A 25,916-nucleotide genomic window follows, 5' to 3' on the forward strand; every position below is an offset into this window, starting at 1 on the left:
GCTGCATAAGTACCAGCCCCTTGTGGCATGCTTGGACACCCTCGGGTGTAGGTGCAAGCTGGAGGCTCTGATATTTGGCAGTCTCGGCCACGTACACAGGCTTGCAGTGCATGGCCTCCGGATTGCGGGCCTGACAAAAACTAGGGAAAAGCTATTGGGTAGGTACTGTTCTGTTCAGCTGTCGTGGGCAGCCTCGCTGGTTGGTGAAGGAGGTGCTTTCTGTATCCTTGAATGCAATGCATATGGTTGGATCTTTTTTTTGTAAATTTGATTAGTGGATTCAAGTAAAATATTTAAAGTGTGTGTGTGTGTGTGTGTGTGTGTGTGTGTGTGTGTGTGTGCATGTGTGTAGGGCCATCATGCACCCCAAAAATAAGAGGTGGCACAATGTACACTAGCATGGCTCGGGGGTTGAGAATTTTACATTATTCAAACACCTGAAAATCTTTTTCCTGCTATCGAGAGACACTTAATATGCTTCTCTGCATCTCTGCTAAAACATGGGTAAAATATTGAAAGGAATGTGAGTCTTATTTAGTACATTTAGTTATGGCTCGCTTTTATAAAGTCTACCATCCTTGTCAGCAGGCATGCCAGCTAAGATACAGCGAACTGCCAAAATAATGGAAACACTTGAGTAAATGAGGCAAACTACCTGCCCTCCAGGACACCTACACCACCCGATGTCACAGGAAGGCCATAAAGATCATCAAGGACAACACCCACCCGAGTCACTGCCTGTTCACCCCGCTATCATCCAGAAGGCGAGGTCAGTACAGGTGCATCAAAGCTGGGACCGAGAGACTGAAAAACAGCTTCTATCTCAAGGCCATCAGACTGTTAAACAGCAACCACTAACATTGAGTGGCAGCTGCCAACACACGGTCTCAACTCCAGCCACTTTAATAATGGGAATTGATGGGAAATGATGTAAAATATATCACTAGCCACTTGAAACAATGCTACCTAATATAAATGTTTACATACCCTACATTATTCATCTCATATGTATACGTATATTCTGTACTCTATCATCTACTGCATCCTTATGTAATACATGTATCACTAGCCACTTTAACTATGCCACTTTGTTTACATACTCATCTCATATGTATATACTGTACTCGATACCATCTACTGTATCTTGCCTATGCTGCTCTGCACCATCACTCATTCATATCTTTATGTACATATTCTGTATCCCCTTACACTGTGTATAAGAAATTAGTTTTGGAATTGTTAGTTAGATTACTTGTTGGTTATTACTGCATTGTCGGAACTAGAAGCACAAGCATTTTGCTACACACATTAACATCTGCTAACCATGTGTATGTGATTTGGGATATGATATAAAGTATTTTGAAAGCATCTACTTTGTAACAAAAGTACACACTTCACACACATGGTTATGGGCTTTAAAAAAATGACACCTGTACCATGTCAGATATAGAGACGGTACAGAGTCAATGTGCAGGGGCACCACATACACTTAGGTTGGAGTCATTATAACTAGTTTCTTCAAACACTCCACAAATTTCTTGTTAACAAACTATAGTTTTGGCAAGTTGGTTAGGACATCTACTTTGTGCATGACACAATACATTTTTCCAACAATTGTTTACATACAGATTATTTCACTGTATCACAATTCCAGTGGGTCAGAAGTTTACATACACTAAGTTGACTTTATAAGCGTCTGATAAATGATGTCAGCTAGCCTGAGTCAATTGGAGGTGTACCTGTGGATGTATTTCTAGGCCTACCTTCAAACTCAGTGCCTCTTTTCTTGACATCATGAGAAAACCGAAAGAAATCAGAATAAGACCTCAGAATAAAAAGTGTAGACCTCCACATGTCCGGTTCATCCTTGGGATCAATTTCCAAACACCCGAAGGTAACACTTTCATCTGTACATACAATAGTATGTAAGTATAAACACTGTGGGACTACACGGCCGTCATACTGCTCAGGAAGGAGATTCTTTCTGTCTCCTAGAGATGAACGTACTTTGGTGCGAAAAAGTGTGAATCAATCCAAGAACAACAACAAAGTACCTTGTGAAGATGCTGGAGGAAACAGGTGCAAAAGTATCTATATCCACAGTAAAAGGAGTCCCATATCGACATAACCTGAAAGGCCGCTCAGCAAGGAAGAAGCCACTGCTCCAAAACTGCCATAAAAAATATAGACTACGGTTTGCAACTGCACATGGGGACGAAGATCGTACTTTTTGGAGAAATGTCCTCTGATCCGATGAAACAAAAATAGAACTGTTTGGCCATAATGACCGTCGTTATCTTTGGAGGAAAAAGAGGGAAGCTTGCAAGCTGAAGAACACCATCCCAACCTTGAAGCACAGGGGTGGCAGCATCATGTTGTGGGGGTGCTTTGCTGCATGAGGGACTGGTGCACTTCACAAAATAGATGGCATCATGAGGTAGGAAAATCATGTGGATATATTGAAGCAACATCAAGACATCAGTCAGGAAGTTATAGCTTGGTCGCAAATGGGTCTTCCAAATGGACAATGACCACAAGCATACTTCCAGTTGTGGCAAGATGGCTTGAGGACAACAAAGTAAAGGTATTGGGGTGGCCATCACAAAAACCTGACCTCAATCCCATAGAAAATTTGTGGGCAGAACTGAAAAAGAATGTGCGAGCAAGGAGGCCTACAAACCTGACTCAGTTACACCAGCTCTGTCAGGTGGAATGGGCCAACATTCACCCAACTTATTGTGGGAGGCTTGTGGAAGGCTACCCAAAACATAGTCAGGAATTGTGAAAAACTGAGTTTAAATGTATTTGGCTAAGATGTATGTAAACTTCCGACTTCAACTGTACATAGAGTTATTAAACAGACTATGCATTAATAATAACAGAGTAGCAGCAGTGTAGAAGGTGGGGCAATGCAAATAGTCTTATGACTTGGGGGTAGAAGCCTCTTAGACCTAGACTTGGTGCTCTGGTACCGCTTGCTATGTCTTGGTGTGCTTAACCATGTTAGTTTGTTGGTGATGTGGACACCAAGGAACTTGAAGCTCTCAACCTGCTCCACTGTAGCGCTGTTGGTGACAATGGGGGCGTGCTCAGTCCTTCTTTTCCTGTAGTCCGCAATAATCTCCTTTGTCTTGCTCACGTTGAGGGAGAGGTTGTTGTCCTTGCACCACACGGTCAGGTCTCTGACCTCCTCCCTATAGGCGGTCTCATCGTTGTCGGTGATCAGGCCTACTACTATTGTGTCATCGGCAAACTTAATGATGGTGTTGGAGTCGTGCCTGGCCGTGCAGTCATGAGTGAACAGGGAGTAAAGGAGGGGACTGAACACACACCCCTGAGGGGCCCCTGTGTGGAGGATCAGTGTGACGGATGTGTTGTTACCTACCCTTACCACCTGGGGGAAGTCTAGGATCCACTCGCAGAGGGAGGTGTTTAGTCCCAGGGTCCTTAGCTTAGTGATGAGCTTTAAGGGTACTATGGTGTTGAACACTGAGCTGTAGTCAAAGAATAGCATTCTCACATAGGTGTTCCTTTAGTCCAGGTGTGAAAGGGCAGTGTGGATTTCAGTAGAGATTGCGTCATCTGTGGATCTATTGGGGCGGTATGTAAATTGTAATTGTAAAAAGTAATTTTTCCAACAATTTTTTACAGACAAATTATTTCACTGTATCACAATTCTAGTGGGTCAGAAGTTTACATACACTAAGTTGACTGTGCCTTTAAACAGTTACACTAGCTCTGTCAGGAGGAATGAGCAAAGATTCACCCAACTTATTGTGGGAAGCTTGTGGAAGGCTACCCGAAACGTTTGACCCAAGTTAAACAATTTAAAGGCAATGCTTCTAAATACTAATTAAGTGTATGTAAACTTCTGACCCACTGGGAATGTGATGAAAGTAATAAAAGATAGAATTATTTATTTTCTCTACTATTACTTTGACATTTCACAAATAGTAGATAAAATGTCAGAATAATAGTAATTCACTAAGACAGGGAATTTTTACTCGGATTGAATGTCAAGAATTGTGAAAAACTGAATTTAAATGTATTTGGCGTGTATGTAAACTTCCCACTATGTAAACTTCCCACTTCAACTCTACATTGTTCAAATACTTTGAGGAACTATTGTCATTCTCAATTGATTCTAAAAATAGACCTAATTTACTTGCTGTTTAAGGTGAAAAATTCCTTTGAGAAGCTCATTAGGGGTGGTGAGTCAAGACAATTCGAAATCCTATCAGACATCCCCAAATGGGCACATTAAAAGCCTACATTTGTGCGCAGGCCAGATAGACTAGTCCTACTTCTATATTCGTAACCAGGTGTGCATCCTTACTCACCATTGACTGGAGCATTTCAAACAAAAAGACAATGAATGAAATGACAAAACTCATAAATGGAATGAAGTAAACAAAAACTTGTTTCTCACAAGTGTATTATAGGTTTGTGAGTTCTTCAAGACACTCCGACAATGAAAAATAGTAAATGACTGTTGTAATAATAATTTTAAATGGAATGCATTAAAATAAATTACCATAACCAAACAAACGTCACAGATTCAAAATTATAGCAATTAACGGTAAATGTAAACTAGTACTTGTGATATATGGAATGGGGAATTTATAGACACAGTGAACAATGCACACAATTAAGTTTATGAAACTGTGAACCCATGAAATGGCGGGAGAGAGCGCATTCTGGAGAGAGACGTTCCTTGTGCATCTGAGCCACAATCCCCATATTTATGGACTGTGGCGTCACCCCGGAGTCCTCAATGCATTAGTCCACTGAGACAGGTGAAAGTCAGACAGGTGTCTCATGAATTTTTTTTTGTTTGTGACAGCTTGACAAAAAAATATTGAATGTTTTCAATATAGACCCCTTTTGTCATACAGTATTACATATAAGGCAACCAGACATTATACCCTTAACATTGTAATAAATCAAATATAGCGATGCAAAACTTGACATTTTTGCCATCCATTGTGACATTGTTCTAGGATAACCAACCTTTCAATTAATGGCAATGCATCATTAGCCATTAATGCTAGGTTACCCCGTTTTTTTCTGATAACAGTCTCCAGTATTAACATTTCCAAGCAAACAAAACCATGGAGAAGGGGAAATCTGTAGATATGCTGAGATTACAGAACATCATCTTTGCATTCACAAGATCATAACATATTGAAATACAGTATGTCCCCTTCCATGTTTTACACCTTCAGCAGAGGAATTATATTAATGAGTGCATGATATTAAGTTTAACTGGTATATAGGATGTTCGATGGATATTCTTAAACTGCAGTAATTTATGTCTGAGATTATATGACCATCCATGACATATCTGTATACACTCATCACTATCAACAGTACCTCCCAGGTCTTCCTCACGTTTTTGTTTGACCTGTTATGTGTTATCGGGAAAAGCCTCTATCAACCCTTGATCCAGTTTAGAAATCAACTAACTTTGTTAGACTTAAAATAGTTTACATCTTTGAAGCTTCCGGCTTGTCCAGTGTTAATAAAATGTTGTTTCTGCAAAAAAAGTTTAACCTCAGTGCCGTCACAGCCTGTCTTCCCATGGTTGCCTGACCTGCTGAGACCCGTCACCATCGGATCCTACTCAGAGGCATGACAAAGTCTTCCCATGGTTGCCTGACCTGCTGAGACCCGTCACCATCGGATCCTACTCAGAGGCATGACAAAGTCTTCCCATGGTTGCCTGACCTGCTGAGACCCGTCACCATCGGATCCTACTCAGAGGCATGACAAAGTCTTCCCATGGTTGCCTGACCTGCTGAGACCCGTCACCATCGGATCCTACTCAGAGGCATGACAAAGTCTTCCCATGGTTGCCTGACCTGCTGAGACCAGTCACCATCGGATCCTACTCAGAGGCATGACAAAGTCTTCCCATGGTTGCCTGACCTGCTGAGACCCGTCACCATCGGATCCTACTCAGAGGCATGACAAAGTCTTCCCATGGTTGCCTGACCTGCTGAGACCCGTCACCATCGGATCCTACTCAGAGGCATGACAAAGTCTTCCCATGGTTGCCTGACCTGCTGAGACCCGTCACCATCGGATCCTACTCAGAGGCATGACAAAGTCTTCCCATGGTTGCCTGACCTGCTGAGACCCGTCACCATCGGATCCTACTCAGAGGCATGACAAAGTCTTCCCATGGTTGCCTGACCTGCTGAGACCCGTCACCATCGGATCCTACTCAGAGGCATGACAAAGTCTTCCCATGGTTGCCTGACCTGCTGAGACCCGTCACCATCGGATCCTACTCAGAGGCATGACAAAGTCTTACCATGATGTACATTTATACATTATATTATCCAAGAATAGAATCAATGGTTCAATAATTGAAATGCCCTTTATTCCCAGATCCCAGGCTATAGCCTACCCATCAACAAAAAAATTAATGTTGTATCCGTTAACTGATTGTTATAATAATACACTGCAAAATTGACTTCAGCTCTGTAGACTGGTCTTCACTGGCTGTCTCACCCTCCTGGGACACCTGTCACCATCTGATCCTGCTAAGACATGATGAGCATAGTGTTGTATACTGACTGTGCACCATGACACTGTAGCCTGTAGAGCTGTTTATACCGTGTCCATGTGAAAAGTAGAGAATTAGCTATGGAAACTGACAGATCAATAGCCGTTACATTGCTATACTGACTAATAAAAACTCACATTGCGCTGGAAAAAAACTTCAGCATATCGGTCTTCAGTTTGGCCACTGGTTTCATCATTTGATTCAGGTCTAGTGTGATTGAGGCAAAAATAATAGTAAAGTTAGTGAGCTAGCTAGCTCTAATGGTACATCAACTGGTAAAAACTAGCTTAGTCAATTTATTTCTGTTGAAATGGGACAAAAAGGCTACAAACATTTCCATACACACAACAGCTGCTAAATGCTGCTATGTGACAGGCAACTAGAGGCTAGAGCTGAACTAGTTGTGGTAGCTACAAGCTAGTTAGTTAATTTTCTACAGACAGAAATTCAACAGAGAGAGGATGAAACATGCTTTTTTGTCTGTTTAGTCAAACATAAGTTACCTTGCTAGCTACATCAGTCAAATAAAGAGAAGCGAGTTTCTGCTCTGCTTGCTTTTATAAACTCAGAGAAAGAATGCAACACACAGAGACGGCAGCTGCAGACATCAGCACCGTGCTGGCCCGATAATAATAGCTTTGCCTTCACACAGCCTGTCCGTATACTCTGTGGTGTCCATGTAGTCCTAAATCCAGCCGTCTGATATCGGCAAACAGCCGACTGACCACTCTGAGGTGTCCATGTAGTCCTAAATCCAGCCGTCTGATATCGGCAAACAGCCGACTGACCACTCTGAGGTGTCCATGTAGTCCTAAATCCAGCCGTCTGATATCGGCAAACAGCCGACTGACCACTCTGAGGTGTCCATGTAGTCCTAAATCCAGCCGTCTGATATCGGCAAACAGCCGACTGACCACTCTGAGGTGTCCATGTAGTCCTAAATCCAGCCGTCTGATATCGGCAAACAGCCGACTGACCACTCTGAGGTGTCCGCATGTTCCTAAAGCACACCGATGCCGCTCTTTGTATCACAGTGCAATTTTAAAACTGGGGGCGGGGCAAAAATACAATTTTAGAATGTGGGAGGGGTCAAGTCCCCCCCATCCCCAGTGAAAATTACACCCTTGCACTTATGGGAGATTCTAGAGCGGCGCCTGAGACAGTGTTTTCCACCACCATCAACAAAACACCAAATTATGTATTTTCTCGTGGAAAAATTGTGTCGCATTCCCTGTGTTTCCTTTATTTTGGCAGTTACTTGTAGTTAGATAAGCTAGCTACTCTAACTTGATTGTTGGCTTCTTGGTAGCTAGTTATGAGGTTGGGAATTTGGAAACCTATCTGGGTTAGCTAAAGCCAACTTCATAAAATGTGTAGGTGGCTAGTAGTATTACAGAGAAACATTTTTTTCAAGAGGACAGATCTGTGGGGGCACTTGCCCCTGTGCCCCCTATGGGCATGACATCTCTGAATGTGTGGGTGTGGGTGTGTTTGTGTGCACTGTACTTACAGCAGGCAGTATAGAGAGGGGAACAGCTGTATGAGGGCACCCACAGGTTGGCTGAGCCTGTATCAAACACTACGTTGAACATCTGGGCAGGAGAACCAATACTGATCTCCCCATAGTACTGGGTCTGAGAAGCAGAGAGAAGAAGCAGCAATGAATCATTTACCCAACTGAGTTTGGCACGTGCTTTGTGTTCTCTCATTTGGAACATAATGTTTCCATGTCAATTGCATCTACAGTATGGGTGATCAGTGCAGTGTCTCTCACATCCAGGTAGTTGGTGAGGGGGGTGGGGGCTGTCCCGTTGCTGGGGGAGAGGTCATCTTTGCTCTTCTGGGCCGATTCAGCGAATAACTGTGCTGGAGACACGCCCATCTCATGTAGGGTTTCTCTTATGGAGGACATCTTCTTCAGACTGATCCTGATTAGATATGTCCACAGTAAGGAAAGATCATCCAATAGAATGATACATAGGAAGTGAGCAGGGGTGGGATGGGACTGGGGGGTATACAATGCATTGTGCAATCATGGGCCATTGTTAACATGAGACCATGTGTCCCCATGTCTGTATAACGTTGTTTCTACAGCTCTGCCAAAATACACATTCTCAATTGATTTAGTTTAGAAAAATCGTCTGGTTTAAATTGATAAAACACCTCAAAGTATCCATTCAAGCTTCTTCACTGTCTATTTTAACGACCCAGAGCAGTCAAAAACATGATTTTCCTGCTTTAAAAATAATAATATTTCCACACCATGAGGCTGGAATAATACTGTGAAATTGTGAAAATTAGGATAATACCCTTTCATTTTAAGAGCAGTTTGAAAATAGATGTCTGCCTATTTTGGTGGGATGGAGTTTTGGCCTGCCTGGTAAATAAGTTAGACCAATAAGATCCAAACCTCTGTCAATAGTTTTGAGTTTTCCGCTCCCCACTCAGATCACTCCCAGACAGTCCTAGAAAAATTATTGCTTGAGAAATTGCTCTTCGCTGGGAAGCTATTTTGTTTTTGACCATTTAATTAGAAAACAATCCCAGTAAGTTATTTAATTGCTAACCAGAAATCATTTCATATTGAGGTTCATTACACATTGCAGAGAAGGATTGTTGGTTCCACTTTTCTGGGCTGAGTAATTTACTTAACAAATAATGACTACTCAAAATGTGTACTTATACATCATATCAATTTTAATCCAAATACAGCTGTAGACAGAAGTCAAACATCAAACATACAACCGAGGTCTCTTCTGAGTTCTGCAAAATAGGAAAAATCTCTCAGACCATTTCTTATAAGGAGCAGAGACTAGAAAATAACTGTGGAACCATATTAAACCTTATAATGAATATATTGCTAATCTGTAATCCAGGACCCTATAAATGCAGTGGGGGAGGGGTCTTATAGCCCTTCCCCTTCTATTAATACAGCATAAGACCTCTGAACCTGTCACCTATTACTACCTGTCAGGGCAAGGAGATTGAGGTTGTAACCTCATATAAATATCTTGGAATTTGAATTGATGACGGCCTCTTTTAAATTGCATATACGACAACTTACAAAAAAAATTGAAGCTGAAATTGGAATTTCATTTTAGGAATAAGGCCTGTTTTTCCTTTTGAAGCCAGAAGGAGGCTAGTATCAGCTATGCTTCTACCTTTACTAGACTATGGAGATATTACATACAGTGAGGAAAAAAGTATTTGATCCCCTGCTGATTTTGTATGTTTGCCCACTGACAAAGAAATGATCAGTCTATAATTTTAATGGTAGGTTTATTTGAACAGTGAGAGACAGAATAACAACAAATCCAGAAAAACGCATGTAAAAAATGTTATGAATTGATTTGCATTTTAATGAGGGAAATAAGTATTTGACCCCCTCTCAATCTGAAAGATTTCTGGCTCCCAGGTGTCTTTTATACAGGTAATGAGCTGAGATTAGGAGCACACTCTGAAAGGGAGTGCTCCTAATCTCAGTTTGTTACTTGTATAAAAGACACCTGTCCACAGAAGCAATCAATCAGATTCCAAACTCTCCACCATGGCCAGGTCCAAAGAGCTCTCCAAGGATGTCAGGGACAAGATTGTAGACCTACACAAGGCTGGAATGGGCTACAAGACCATCGCCAAGCAGCTTGTTGAGAAGGTAACAACGGTTGGTGTGATTATTCGCAAATGGAAGAAACACAAAACAACTGTCAATCTCCCTCGGCCTGGGGCTCCATGCAAGATCTCACCCCATGGAGGTGCAATGATCATGAGAACGGTGAGGAATCAGCCCAGAACTACACGGGAGGATCTTGTCAATGATCTCAAGGCAGCTGTGACCATAGTCACCAAGAAAACAATTGGTAACACACTACGCCCTGAAGGACTGAAATCCTGCAGCGCCCGCAAGGTCCCCCTGCTCAAGAAAGCACATATACATGCCCGTCTGAAGTTTGCCAATGAACATCTGAATGATTTAGAGGACAACTGGGTGAAAGTGTTGTGGTCAGATGAGACCAAAATGGAGCTCTTTGGCATCAACTCAACTCGCCGTGTTTGGAGGAGGAGGAATGCTGCCTTATGACCCCAAGAACACCATCCCCACCGTCAAACATGTAGGTGGAAACATTATGATTTGGGGGTGTTTTTCTGCTAAGGGAACAGGACAACTTCACCGCATCAAAAGGACGATGGATGGGGCCATGTACCGTCAAATTTTGGGTGAGAATCTCCTTCCCTCAGCCAGGGCATTGAAAATGGGTCGTGGATGGGTATTCCAGCATGACAATGACCCAAAACAGACGGCCAAGGCAACAAAGAAGTGGCTCAAGAAGAAGCACATTAAGGTCCTGGAGTGGCCTAGCCAGAGACCTTAATCCCATAGAAAATCTGTGGAGGGAGCTGAAGGTTCGAGTTACCAAATGTCAGACTCAAAACCTTAATGACTTGGAGAAGATCTGCAAAGAGGAGTGGGACAAAAATCCCTCCTGAGATGTGTGCAAACCTGGTGGCCAACTACAAGAAACGTCTGACCTCTGATTGTCTCTCACTGTTCAAATAAACCTACCATTAAAATTATAGACTAATAATTTCTTTGTCAGTGGGCAAACGTAAAAAAATTAAAAATTAAAAAAAATCAGCAGGGGATCAAATACTTTTTCCTCCTCACTGTATATGAAGGCTTCCGCTCAGTGTTTGAGATCAATTGACACCCTTTACCATGGCAATTTGAGATTTATTTTAAACTGCAAAACCCTTACGCACCACTGCGCTTTGTATACCAGGGTTGGCTGGCCTTCTCTAGTCACCCGTAGGCTGAGTCACTGGTATACTTTTATTTACAAAGCAATTTTGGGTTTACAAACTTTTTATTTTGGCATTTTTATTGTTCAGAAATGTAGTGGGTACTCTCTTCGTTCGCTGCACTTTATCCTGCTAACTGTTCCAAATCTCAGAACTGAATTTGGTAAAAGGGCTTTTATGTACTCTGCGCCATCGTCTTGGAACGCCTTACAATATACTTTTAAACTAGAAGAATTTATCCCGATTGGTATTTTTCAATCACTGATGAATGATCTTGAGACTGATTCCCTGACCTGTCAATGTTTTTAATTTGCTGTTTTTGATTTTGTTATACTCTTGTGAATTCTATGGTTTTTACTAGATTACTTTAAGTTTTTCATGTTGTTTGTCTGTAATTTTTGTAATGACTTGGTGCTGCCTATCTTGGCCAGGACGCTCTTGAAAAATAGATTTTAAATCTCAATGAGCCCTTCCTGGTTAAATAAAGGTTAAATAAAAAATAAATTATAAAATAAGCATAATCAATTATTATAATACATCAAACATTTGGTGCAGCCCCTATCATGACCCCAAGTTGACCCCATCAGGACCATAACATTTAGGTTCATTACACAGTAGACAACATAGTGATAAAAACACAAAGAAAAAGATGGTGTTACCTTTGTAAGGCATGGCTGGTGGTCATCATGAGTGACAGAGTAATCACACACACCCAGCATTGCATCAGCAGGGCCATGGAGACCCTGGAGCGTGAAGGAGTGTGCGAGGAGATGCACAAGTTAACCTAGTCAAGTTCCTTGTACCGTTCCTCCGGGCAAACCAGCTAGTTGTACATCTGATCTTCTGAAAGATTGGCCCCTCTCTCTCTGTCTGACTATTCTTTTTATACCAGCTCTGAGCTTCCCTAAAAGTGTCCACCAACCCTTTCCCTCCCTTCTACCTCACCCAGCCCTCCCTTGATAAACAGGTCCCAGAGTGAGATGTGAACTGTGACCCTTGGGAACAGACTGGAGACAGAAAGCAGGGATGAGAGAGAGCGAGAGCTCTCTGACCAGGCTGGGTTTACATCACGGCTGCAGGGTGAACATGGATTAAGGCCTGTGAGAAGAGGAGTGGGCGCCTTGGGGTGGGGGAGGGAGGGGATGAAGAATGGATAAGCTTTAGGGGGAACAGAGGAGTAGGAAAGGGTGCTGATTTGGATTACCCAGGCGTAGGACACAGAAACAAGCCCTATGAAATCTGTAAAGGAGTCAATTTATACTTGAATGGTGTGGCGAATTGAATGGTGTGACAAAGGCATTGAATCTATATGTGGCCAGTGGGTATAACATCTGAAACCAATGATTGCCAGATGATACTCATATGTAATATGTAGACAATGCAGAGAAGGGAGAAGCCTTAAAGGGGAGAGGGAAATATGAGAAGGATGCTGACATGGATTACCCAGTCCTGCCAGATGATGAATTAATCCATCAAAACCTATTGAAATGGACTGTAAAACATTATATGCTAAACAGACCAGATGTTCATTTCTAGTGCCATCACTTTCCTTTCTGCTGAAGTATACTGTATCTGCTCCAACTTTGCAGTGTAGGCTGCAACAGTTTCATTTGATATTGTCTGCAATAGGAATACTCAGTAGGGAATGGAGTTAAACCTACATTTTGTTTGTGGGGATTGTGCTGTGGACCTCAGGCTAGATACTTAGTTAGGCTAGCTAATGTCTGTCTGTAGGCTTTAAAAGGTCTGTAAATGTATAGGCCTAAATACTGTAGGCTATGGGTCAGGGGCTAGTCAAGGTCTATGGCTAGCTGATGTTTCTTTTGCTCTATCTCTCCCTGTTAGCTGTATCAGCCAGATTGGGTTCCCACAGTCTCTGCTCTGTGGGGCTGGGGTCATATGTGTACTGTTGTGACCACCCAGCCTAGCAGGAGATATGAGCATCCACGTCAAGCAGAGACTTGGACAGCCTTAGTGGATGTCAGGGGTCAGCCCTTCAGCTACTCCCTGTGGGTAGAACTGCCAGGAACCTGATTGCGTGGTCATCCACAGCATACAGGGGTAATGACGACTTCTAGCATCTCAGCCAAGGGGGTGCTCTGGTTTCATGGACAGGGAAGTTTTGGAAATCATGTGTTCTCTTGGAATGTGATGTCATGAGGAAAAGCAATGATGTGTGCTAACATCAAATCAATTTTGTATTTGCCGAATACAACAGGTAGACCTTACCGTTAAATTCTTACTTGCAAGCCCTTAACCAACAATGCAGTTCAAGAAATAGATTTAAGAAAATATTTACTAAATAAACTGAAGTAAAAAATAAGTAGTAACTCAATAAAATTCCACAACAATAACAAGGCTATATACAGGTGCTACCGGTACTGAGTCGATGTACAGGGGTACAACTTACAATGTACAACTTAGTTGGGGTAAAGTTCATGTGCATGTAAGTTGGGGGGGGGGTCAATGTAAATAATTCAGGAGGCCATTTGATGAATTGTTCTTATAGCTTGGAGGGTAGACCCTGTAAAGGATCCTTTTGGACCTAGACTTGGCGCTCCGGTACCACGCAGTAGCAGAGAGAACAGTCTATGTATATAAGTCCTGGATGGCATGAGGCTGGCCCCAGTGATGTATTGGGCCGTACACTATAAAAAGAGGCGAGCTGGTATGAAGTTAAATTCATGGAGGCGAGGGTCTGGTCAATAAAGTTCACCACGAAACCAGTATCCACTAGAGCTGTAGAGACAACACTTGAGGGACAGCCAGCCAGTGAAATGGGAACCAGAAAGGGTTTGGCGGAAAATGATGATAATGTTATACTCACGCCTACCCTGGGAAACGGAAGGTCACAGGGTCACCCCTCTTCTCTAGTGGACCTTGGGTTGACTAGGACCCAATCTTCATGGGTTTAGGCTCTGCCTCAAGACAGCCAAAGGAGGGAGGAGAGTGGTGAGGTGGACACCGGCACTCTTGAAGAAGGTTATCCAGACGGATCGCCATCGTGATGAGAGCGTCCAAGGATATGTTGTCATCCCGACATGCCAACTCAGTCTGGACCTCTTTGCACAGTCCACTGTGGAATAGAGTGAGGAGCGCCAGCTCATTCCATCTGCTGGAGGCTGCCACAGTCCGAAAGCTGAGGGCGTACTCCGCAGAGGTCTGGGCACTCTGTTGGAGTTGGAAAGTCGCTCACCTCCCTCTCTGCCCTCTGGAGGATGGTCGAAGACTGCTCTGAACAGAGCCATGAACCTCTCATATGAACTCAGCTACTCTCTTCTCTCCCAGACGGCCATATGCCAATCCAACACCTGATAGGCAAAATAGAGGAAGCTCTGGAGTAGGAGGCCACGGCATTTCGGTCATACTTCTCCGGAAGAGACAGTCGTGCATCACTGACCTGGGCGACTGACTCATTAGGACAGGAGGAGGTAGGAGGTCCACCGTCAGAGGTATGGAGTACCTCGCTGGTGGTGTCGAGGCAGTGGAGAACGCAGAGGACCTCCTTCGTGGTCGTACCCAGTAGAGCCAGCTGGTCGTGGTGTTGGTGGAGTAAATGACCCTGTTCCTCGACCATCTGGAAGATGGTGAAATCTTCTGTTGCTTCAATATTTTCCGAGACAGTATTCTGTAATGTATGCGCAGGGAGTCTGGAAGATGGTGCAGAAGGTGAGTTTGCTGAGTGCTATATGAAGGAAGAGTAATCAGGGTGGTGACAACGTCCATGTGTTCTTAATAATGGGGAGCAGGTGTGCGCAATGATGGTTGCCAGGTGTGCGCAATGTGGGTTGCCAGGTGTACGCAATGTGGGTTGCCAGTGGTTAGAAGCCAGGGGACGTCCAAAGCCTGAAGGAGGGAGCAGGAGTAGGCGTGACATACATTATTTAGTTATGTTTTTGGAAAACATTGTTGCATAAATAACTGATTTTACCATAATTCAGTTACCAAACTTTGTATCTGTGTAATTTTTCATAGTAGTCCTTGTGCATTGAGTTGTAAAACTTTTAAATCAATGTTTTTTGTGTGGCATACATTTAAAAGTGACAAATCTGAGTCAAAGAGTAATTCTGCTAGCACTGAATTGTCTCTTGGCTTTTGGTATCCTACACGAAGAATCACTGTTTTTCCTTCAGAAGTCCTCTCATTCTCTGCTGAACCTGTTACTCTACTCCAGGACAGCACTGTAGAGGGCTACATTGAGTTCTCCCAATTAGTCTTGGTGACACATTTTGGCAGGCGGCTCTGGGGCACTCTCAGCAACATCTGACCTTTGATCCCCAGGGAAAAATGGATGCCCATCAGTCTGTTTCCCACACTGCCCAGGGAAACCCATGCGTCACTCCTGCCTGGCCTCCAACCCCCTCGTCCGAACATGGCCTCCACTGGTGGGCATGGGAAACCTAGTGACCAATACTTTAACATATTTGAGAGTCACAAACTCATATTTGCATGGACTTAAATATAAGGGAAAGACTTGGTGTCAGTGGGTATTTCTAATCAGTCTACTCCAAGTGTATGTTAGGTTTACTACTATGTTGTCATTTTAGATTATTTCATACAGAACCATAGCTGAGTCTTCAATCCCCACAAAACAAAGGTATTAAACAAGGTTATCAGGATAGCAGACATTGCATAAACCCACAAGTTGAGACAATAGGACAAGGGTTTGTGCTAAAACTGCTGCTATGCACAGTTCAGAGATTGGATCCAGAGCAGGCCATTTTACATCAAACTGACTGATCCATCAAGATAGGGGAGACATGCGGCAGAGTGAAGGTTGTTGGGAGGAGATGAGGGTTTGATTGGGTTAATCACTAAATCTGCTTTTACCTTTCCTTTACTCACCAACTGAACCATCTCTAATCTATCAGGATTCAGAGTTTACTAAGTGTCATTCTTCACTCAGCTGTGCATTTATCCTTTTGATCCATTTAGCTCTAAGTATTTCCTGGGAATTTATTGGAAAGAATCTGTGCCCCCACAAGGTTAGCTGTACAAGACTGTGTGTGTGTGTGTGTGTGTGTGTGTGTGTGTGTGTGTGTGTGTGTGTGTGTGTGTGTGTGTGTGTGTGTGTGTGTGTGTGTGTGTGTGTGTGTGTGTGAAAAAAATACAGAAATAAATAAAAAAGCAAATTTGAGACTTTGTTATAGTCCGACATGTGAGTAGAGTGCCAATCAGTGGCAAGGTTATCTGGCTGCGGAGGCTCATGGTGACAATGCAACAGTAAACAACCTCTAAGAGGTCTGTGATTCATCAAGCTGTATCTCTTTTCCATCTTGTTCTCCCATGGCGTCGGTGCCACTGTGTCTCAGTCTAATTCATCTGTATGAGCAAAGCTGTGCTCTCTGGATCACTGTCACCTGGCCACAAGGGTACAAGATATAGCAACGAATAGTGCATGTCTAACAATGAGACTGACGTCTATATTTCATTGGTTTAATAAGAGCCCCAATACAAACTGCTACGGTACAGTATGCCAAGACTACTGTACGTGTGCAATATCTTCCTTCACCAGCAGGGTGAAGCATTGCTCCTCCAGGTATCAGTTATGCGTGTTGTTAAAGCTTTCCCTGTGCAAACACTGTAGAGCTCACCTGAGGGAGCCAGACTGTGATGACACCAAGCAAATTACAGGGGAGGCCATGCAGTGTGATGCAGTGTGTGTTGTGTGTGTGTGAACCTGTCGAAATATCTCTAACCTTTCTTTAAGCCTAATTAAAGTTTTCCTCTCGCTCTTTCTCACTCTCTCTCTCTTGTTCTCTCTCTCTCTCTTGCTCTCACTCTCTCGCTCTCACTCTTTTTCTCCGCAACTCTGAGCCAGAGCAAAGGCGGCATTTCACCCAGCTGGACATGGGGTGATAGACCTCTAATCCATTTACAGCGACATGGACACCAGAAGCCTTGGTGGTGCCAGGTGTGTGAGATGTGTACTGTATCACTGGATGGGCATGTATTACCTTCAAGGAAAGGTTTTATTGGTTTAGACAGCAAGTCACTGCATTGACCAGGAAAAATATACAGTAAGATACTTAGGCAGTAGACATACAGTGGGAGGATTTTTGCGACTAGAGTCAAAGCATTATTTTCATGAATTTAAAAAGGATTTATGCAACCTGTACATCCTCATTCATAACCCACAACAATGTAGGTGCATAGTTTCCAATACAATAGGAATCTTACAAGTTACATGAAATGTAAATGGCTGAATGAATAAAAGGACCACACACAATCAGAAGAAAGGATTGAATGGTTGTGTTGCATCCGGTGCAGGAGTAGTGCTACTACCTAGCAATGAGCCCTTAGAGACAGAGAACAGGTGTTCCATAAAAAAACACCATGTAGTAAACAAGACAAGAAGCCATGGTAACAAATCTTGTTTTCCACCATGTAAGCGACAGGACAAAGTCTCCAGGTCCATTCATCTCTATACAGAACATTAATATTTCATCACATCGCTGCTGCTCCTGCTGTTGCTGTACTGTAAGTGTACTGTTGTGTCCAAGGCCTAGTTAAATGTATGGCTAGGCCCCTATGATTATAGGTAGAGCTGATGGTTATTCCTTGGTTTCATACATACTGTTGACAAGCCACTTCATTTCCCATCTGTAAATAGGCCATGCAACTACCTTATCCCCATATTCTTTGTTTTTTTTGCTCCTTTGCACCCAAGTATCTGTACTTTCACATTCATCTTCTGCACATCTATCACTCCAGTGTTAAATTGAATTGCTAAATTGTAAATACTTTGCCACTACGGCCTATTTATTGCCTTACCTCCCTTATCCTACCTCGTTTGCACACACTGTATATAGATTTTTTTCTTTTGTGTTATTGACTATTCGTTTGTTTATCCCATGTGTAACTCCATGTTGTTGTTTTGTCGCACTGCTTTGCTTTATCTTGGCCAGGTCGCAGTTGTAAAATGAGAACTTGTTCTCAAATGGCCTACCTGGTTAAATAAAGGTGAAATGAAAGAAATAAAATGATGTGTGTATATGTGTGCTTGCATGTCTGGCCCTGTATGGGTCTGTGCACAACATCAAATAATCATCACACACAGGGGTCTGGTAATATGAAAAGACTCACAGCAGTGAATTTGGAACCAATGATTAAATTAACGAGTGAACAAAGCTCTGGTATTATGCTCAGAGAAGCCAACTGTTTTGTACTTCAAAGCCCTGCTAATATTAAAACAGGCTGGTCAGGCTGCCAGCACTCCTCTGAATGCATTCCATGGCTCCACATAATGATCCAGCAGCTAAAGCCTGGTGCTTTGTTTATAATAAATGGTATTATAGGTGATTCATGCAGTTGTAATAATGGTCACTTACAGAAATACAATGAATAGGATAATGTTACTATTGATATACATTTTTGTTGTAGTAGGCCTAAACGTGATCCCCGTTTCATACCTGCATACAATTAACACAAAAACACAAAAAGTAAAACTGACCATGAACAGGTTGGACCTATATGAAATGACCTAACAGGTATGAGATGTACTGTACGAGGAGAGTGTGTCAGTGGTGCCCCCTGTGTGTGGAGCACTGGTACTGACCTGCACTAATGAAGACAGAAGTACTCCAGCCAAACAACACATTGAGTTAGACAGCTGTAGCCTCTTTCCCATGTTCAGCTGAAGCTGAACACAGAGACATTGGATAGCTTCAAAGAGCGCACCGAGCAGCCAGGCAACGTGACAAGGATGAGAGGAGAAACATCTCTGTTAGAGAGTTTCATATTTGTAGAGAGACACTCAGGGAGGGAGAGAGAGAGAGAGACTCAGGGAGGGAGAGAGAGAGAGAGACTCTGGGAGGGAGGGAGAGACTCAGGGAGGGAGGGAGAGAGAGGGAGAGAGAGACTCAGGGAGAGCGAGAGAGAGACTCAGGGAGAGAGAGACTCGGGGAGAGAGAGAGAGACTCAGGGAGAGCGAGGGAGAGAGAGAGACTCAGGGAGAGAGAGGGAGAGAGAGACTCAGGGAGAGAGAGGGAGAGAGACTCAGGGAGAGCGAGAGAGTGAGACTCAGGGAGAGCAAGAGAAAGAGAGACTCAGGGAGAGAGAGGGAGAGAGAGAGACTCAGGGAGAGAGAGGGAGAGAGAGAGACTCAGGGAGAGAGAGGGAGAGAGAGAGACTCAGGGAGAGAGAGGAGAGAGACTCAGGGAGAGCGAGAGAGAGAGACTCAGGGAGAGAGAGGGAGAGAGAGAGACTCAGGGAGAGAGAGAGAGAGAGAGAGACTCAGGGAGAGAGAGGGAGAGAGAGAGACTCAGGGAGAGAGAGGGAGAGAGACTCAGGGAGAGCGAGAGAGAGAGACTCAGGGAGAGCAAGAGAAAGAGAGACTCAGGGAGAGAGAGGGAGAGAGAGAGACTCAGGGAGAGAGAGTGAGAGAGAGAGACTCAGGGAGAGAGAGGGAGAGAGACAGGGAGAGAGAGAGAGAGAGACTCAGGGAGAGAGAGACTCAGAGAGAGAGAGAGAGACTCAGGGAGAGAGAGGGAGAGAGACTCAGGGAGAGCAAGAGAAAGAGAGACTCAGGGAGAGAGAGAGAGAGACTCAGGGAGAGAGAGACTCAGAGAGAGAGAGAGAGACTCAGGGAGAGAGAGGGAGAGAGAGAGACTCAGGGAGAGAGAGAGACTCAGGGAGAGAGAGAGACTCAGGGAGAGAGAGAGACTCAGGAGAGAGAGAGAGAGAGAGAGAGAGAGAGAGAGAGACTCAGGGAGGGAGAGAGACTCAGGGAGGGAGGGAGAGAGACTCAGGGAGGGAGAGAGAGAGACTCAGGGAGAGAGGGAGAGAGAGAGAGACTCGGGGAGAGAGAGAGACTCAGGGAGGGAGGGAGGGAGAGAGACTCAGGGAGGGAGAGAAAGAGAGAGAGAGAGAGAGAGCAACAGAGACAGAGAGAGGGGAGAGAGAGAGAGAGAGAGACTCAGGGAGGGAGAGAGACTCGGGGAGGAAGAGAGACTCAGGGAGGGAGAGAGAGAGACTCAGGGATGGAGGGAGAGAGAGAGAGAGAGCAACAGAGACTGAGAGAGGGAGAGAGAGAGAGACTCAGGGAGAGAGAGAGACTCAGGGAGGGAGGGAGAGAGAGAGAGACTCAGGGAGGGAGGGAGGGAGAGAGACTCAGGGAGGGAGAGAGAGAGAGAGAGCAACAGAGACAGAGAGAGGGGAGAGAGAGAGAGAGAGAGAGAGAGACTCAGGGAGGGAGAGAGAGAGACTCAGGGAGAGAGAGAGAGACTCAGGGAGAGAGAGAGAGACTCAGGGAGGGAGGGAGAGAGACTCAGGGAGGGAGAGAGAGAGACTCAGGGAGAGAGAGAGAGACTCAGGGAGAGAGAGAGAGACTCAGGGAGAGAGAGAGAGAGAGAGAGAGAGAGAGAGAGAGAGAGAAAGAGCAACAGAGACAGAGAGAGGGAGGGAGAAAACAAAAAGCAAAACTCCCATTAGAAAACAAACCTGATTTTATTAACTCCCATATCTACTGGGTGAAATACCACAGTGTGCCATCACAGCAGCAAGATTTGTGACCTGTTGCCATAAGAAAAGGGCAAGCAGTGAAGAACAAACACCACTGTAAATACAACCCCTATTTATGTTTACTTATTTTCCTTATTGTACTTTAACCATGTGCACATCGTTACAACACTGTATATATAAATAATATGACATTTGTAGTGTCTTTATTATTTTGTAACGTCTGTGAGTGTAATGTTTACTGTTCATTTGATTGCTTATTTCACTTCTGTATATTATCTACCTCACTTGCTTTGACAACGTTAACATATGTTTCCCATGCCAATAAAGCACCTTGAATTGAATTGAATTGAGAGAGAGAAGGAGAGAGAGGTGGGAAGAGAGAGAAAGACAGAGAGAAAGACAGAGAGGGGGGAGAGAGAGAGAGAGAGAGAGAGAGAGAGAGAGAGAGAGAGAGAGAGAGAGAGAGAGAGAGAGAGAGAAAAGCAAGTAGGATATCTTCATATAGGACTGCTCTGAGACTCAGGGAGAGAGAGAGAGAGAGAGAGAGAGACAGAGAGAGAGAGAGAGAGAGAGAGAGAGAGAGAGAGAGAGAGAGAGAGAGAGAGAGAGAGAGAGAGAGAGAGAGAGAGAGAGAGAGAGAGAGAGAGAGAGAGAGAGAGAGAGAGAGAGAGAGAGAGAGAGAGAGAGAGAGAGAGAGAGAGAGAGAGAGAGAGAGAGAAAAGCAAGTAGGATATCTTCATATAGGACTGCTCTGACCAGGATAGATCAAGCCCCATGATAATACAGACTTATGGTTTACTCTTTGCGCCTTTCCAAATGAAATGCATTCAAATAAGTATGTCTGAAATGTTGACGTGCCTGAAATGTCTTTGTGACTGTCTGGGTGGTTGAAGTGTGCTTTCCCAATCCCATAATAACGCCTTCAAAGAAAGGCGAGCCTTGTCTGTCATTACCAGCTCACATGACAGGATTGTGTGCAGGATATCCATGTGTAAAGAATGCACTCTGTTCTAATTGCCTTTCTCTGTCACTTCCTGGACAATAAGCCTTCACATCCTCCCTCCCTCCCATCCACCAAACATCCTCTCTCTCTCCACAGGCATGCCAGACTGACCATGACAAGCGGTGACACATCATACCAGGGAAACCCTCAGGGAAGAAGACTATGGAAATCTCTGTCACTGTCAGTATTCTCTGTTTAACAATATATTGACCAACCAAATCCAGTCTGACCAGGGTTATAGAACGAAGGGCAAACTAGATCAGAGGACGGCCAAAAAAAACTGTCAAAGTCTCCAGTCACCCTAGTCATAACCTGTTCTCTCTGCTACCACACAGCAAGCGGTACCGGAGTGCCAAGTCTAGGTCCAAAAGGCTCCTCAAAACAGCTTCTACCCCCAAGCTATAAGACTGCTGAACAATTAATCAAATGGCCACTCGGACTATTTAAATTGACCCCCCCCCCCTTTGTTTTTACACTGCTGCTACTCGGTGTTTATCATCTATGCATAGTCACTTTACCCCCACCTACATGTACAAATTACCGCGACTGTACCCCCGCACATTTACCTTCTTTTTTTACATGAACTTTTTAGTTTATTTTTGACTTTCTTTTATTTTGAAAATATTTTCTTAACTCTACTTCTTGAACTGCACTGTTGGTTAAGGGCTTGTAAGTAAGCATTTCACAGTCGACACCTGTTGTATTTGGCGCATGTGACAAATAACATTTGATTTGATTTCATCTACAGTATACAGGGCCTTCAGAAAGTATCCACACCCCTTGACTTTTAACACATTTTGCTGTTACAGCCTGAATTAAAAATGGATAAATTGCGATTTTGTGTCACTGACCTACAGACAATTCCCCATAATATCAAAGTGGAATTATGTTTCTAGACCTTTTTAGAAATGAATACAAACCTAAAAGCTGAAATGTCTTGAGACAATATGTATTCAACCGTTTTGTTATGGCAAGACTAAATAAGTTCAGGAGTAAAGATTTGCTTTACAAGTCCTATAATAAGTTGCATGGACTCGCTCTGTGTGCAATAACAGTGTTTAACATTACTTTTGAATGACTACCTCATCTCTGTACTTTACACATACAGATAATTGCAAGGTCCCTCAATCGAGCAATGACCAGGGCACCCATTGTTAGATTGGTTAATAAAACATTTAAATGAAAGACATTGAATATCCCTTTGAGCATGGTGAAGTTATTAATTACACTTGGAAAGCACTCAGGGGTTTCACCATGAGGACAATAGTGACTTTAAAACACTTACAGAGTTTAACAGCTGTGATAAGAGAAAACTAAGGATGGATCAACAACATTGTAGTTACTCCAAAATACTAACCTAATTGACAGAGTGAAAAAAAGGAGGCCTGTACAGAATAGAAATATTCCAATATATACATTCAGTGGCTTTGTGATGGCCACTCCAATACCTTGACTTTGTTGTCCTTAAGCCATTTTCCCACAACTTTGGAAGTATGCTTGGGGTCATTGTTAATTTGGAAGACCCATTTGCGACCAAGCTTTCACTTCCTGACTGATGTCTTGAGATGTTGCTTCAATATATCCACATGATTTTCCTACCTCATGATGCCATCTATTTTGTGAAGTGCACCAGTCCCTCATGCAGCAAAGCACCCCCACAACATGATGCTGCCACCCCCGTGCTTCACGGTTGGGATGGTGTTCTTCGTCTTGCAAGCCTCCCCCTTTTTCCTCCAAACATAATGATGGTCATTATGACCAAACAGGTCTATTTTTGTTTCATCAGACCAGAGGACATTTCTCCAAAAAGTACGATCTTTGTCCCCATGTGCAGTTGTAAACCGTAGCCTGGCTTTTTTATGGCGGTTTTGTGGCTTCTTCCTTGCTGAGCGGCCTTTCAGGTTATGTCGATATAGAACTAGTTTTAGTGTGGATATAAATCATTTTGTACCTGTTTCCTCCAGCATCTTCACAGGGTCCTTTGCTGTTGTTCTGGGATTGATTTGCACTTTTCTCATCTCTAGGAGACAGAATGCGTCTCCTTCCTGAGCGGTATGACGGCTGTGTGGTCCCATGATGTTTATACTTGCGTACTGTTGTTTGTACAGATGAACGTGGTACCTTCAGGCGTTTGGAAATTGCTCCCAAGGATGAACCAGACTTGTGGAGGTCTACAATTTTTTTTCTGAGGTCTTGGCTGATTTCTTTTGATTTTCTCATGATGTCAAGCAAAGAGGCACTGAGTTTGAAGGTAGGCCTTGAAATACATCCACAGGTACACCTCCAATTGACTCAAATGATGTCAATTCGCCTATCAGAAGCTTATAAAGCCATGACGTCATTTTCTGGAATTTTCCAAGCTGTTTAAAGGCACAGTCAACTTAGTGTATGTAAACTTCTGACCCACTGGAATTGATATAAGTGAAATAATATGTCTGTAAACAATTGTTGGGAAAATGACTTGTGTCATGCACAAAGTAGATGTCTTAACCGACCTGCCAAAACTATAGTTTGTTGACAATAAATTTGTGGAGCGGTTGAAAAACGAGTTTTAATGACTCCAACTTAAGTGTATGTAAACTTCCGACTTCAGCTGTATATATATATTTTTTGTTGTTGTTGTTGCTTTTGCAGGACTTAACATATCATACAAAATGGATGACTTTGTACACGATTTACAGGGGCCCATTTTGGCTTGTGAGCATTACTTTTAAAACTACTGGCTGAAATTGTACAAAATCTTTAGAACACATCTTTAATAAGGTTTCCTACAACCAGAACCACCATACTGCCCCAGATTGACAGTGGTTGTCAGGTGGGGAGTGGAGGGTGTGACAGGGTGAAGGAAACTTGAGGACAAATTCACCCCTCTTTTCAGAACAAGGCCTGCTCTTCACACCCCTGTGGCTCCATAGAGAGGAGATTAAAATATGAATTGTGGGTTAATTTTCATATAATTATTGCATATTAGCAAACAATTACATCTATTAATATTCTGTCCAATGTTGGGTTGGTTGACCTTTGATCCCAGCGGACATCTGGGGGTGTTCCGAAAACTGTGGAGTAGAAAAAAAAACATGTGAAGCACACACAAAACACACACATTAAATATGTTGTGTGTGTGTGTTTGAACAGCATTATTTCTGATCTGACCACACACTTGCACGTGTATACCCAGAATGAACAGTCAAATACCCTAACACCAAATGCTTATCAAATGTTAACAATTGTTTAACCATAGTGAACAATATGTCAGCTATGCACAGCAAACTATCCATCTTGAATGAGGCCATTTAGGTCAGCCAGTGGATATGAATGTGATCACAATGGCCAGGCAGGAGATGCTGTGGAATTTCAGTCGTGGAACTTCAGTGGTCAGCTCTGTCAACCAATCAGTGGCTGAAGAGAAACAGCAAGCGATGTGTGTGGGTGTGAAAACCAGTTCACATCAAACCCCCATAAGCCCCATCAGAGATTGCTGTAAAATAAAATATAATTTGTAGGGAGAAGTTGGGAGTACTTCACTGGGTGAGTATTGGATTGACTCCATACATAACAAGAGCCACAGGCTCCTTAAAGAATTCTGACTGATTTAGAACAGCAGGCAAGCAAGAAGGAGGGAGGGATAGAGAGGGAGGTGTAGTATATATGGACTAAGCTTGAGGTCTGAGAGGGAGGCGAGCCTCATGGCAGGCAAACAATTAACCACTGTGTAAATGTGTGTGTGTGTGTGTGTGTGTGTGTGTGTGTGTGTGTGTGTGTGTGTGTGTGTGTGTGTGTGTGTGTGTGTGTGTGTGTGTGTGTGTGTGTGTGTGGTTGTTCAGAGCTGAGAATGGGGTATGTCTTTAGAAGTTTGTATGTTGACATTTTTCTACTAACAAAAGCATTTTGCCACTCCCGCTAAAACATCTGCTAAACAGAGTACAAAACCAATAAACTTTGATTTGATTTGAATTGAATTTGGATAAATAGGTTTGTATAGACCTTCCAAGCCTCCACTGTAACCAGCTTGCCCAGTAGAACACTCCGTCAACCAACCTCATTCAACAATCGAACCCCCCAAGGTTCCTCCCTTCCAGTGCT

At 43.4% G+C, this 25,916-nt stretch overlaps 1 protein-coding gene and 1 long non-coding RNA gene across 3 annotated transcripts in view; one reads left to right on the forward strand and one right to left on the reverse strand.

Annotated features, from left to right (window-relative positions):
- The window catches only part of LOC135527933 (renin-like), a 59,900-nt gene that overhangs the window by 6,943 nt on the left and 27,041 nt on the right, over positions 1 to 25,916 (reverse strand). The window contains exons 2-3 of the mRNA XM_064956607.1: positions 8,346 to 8,499; positions 8,082 to 8,205 (exon numbers count right to left, since the gene is read on the reverse strand). Of these exons, the coding sequence (XP_064812679.1) occupies positions 8,082 to 8,205; positions 8,346 to 8,499 (278 nt within the window). The remainder of the gene's footprint in view (positions 1 to 8,081; positions 8,206 to 8,345; positions 8,500 to 25,916) is intronic.
- LOC135527935 (uncharacterized) lies at positions 35 to 24,278 on the forward strand. 2 transcript variants are annotated; one of them, XR_010453487.1, is made up of 4 exons: positions 35 to 158; positions 586 to 769; positions 21,930 to 22,013; positions 23,942 to 24,278. It is a non-coding gene; the product is annotated as an uncharacterized LOC135527935 (long non-coding RNA). The 2 variants fall into 2 exon arrangements; XR_010453486.1 differs by having other exon boundaries at positions 589 to 769.

Source organism: Oncorhynchus masou, chromosome 33 (genome assembly GCF_036934945.1).
Source record: "Oncorhynchus masou masou isolate Uvic2021 chromosome 33, UVic_Omas_1.1, whole genome shotgun sequence".
NCBI classification, from domain to species: domain Eukaryota; kingdom Metazoa; phylum Chordata; class Actinopteri; order Salmoniformes; family Salmonidae; genus Oncorhynchus; species Oncorhynchus masou.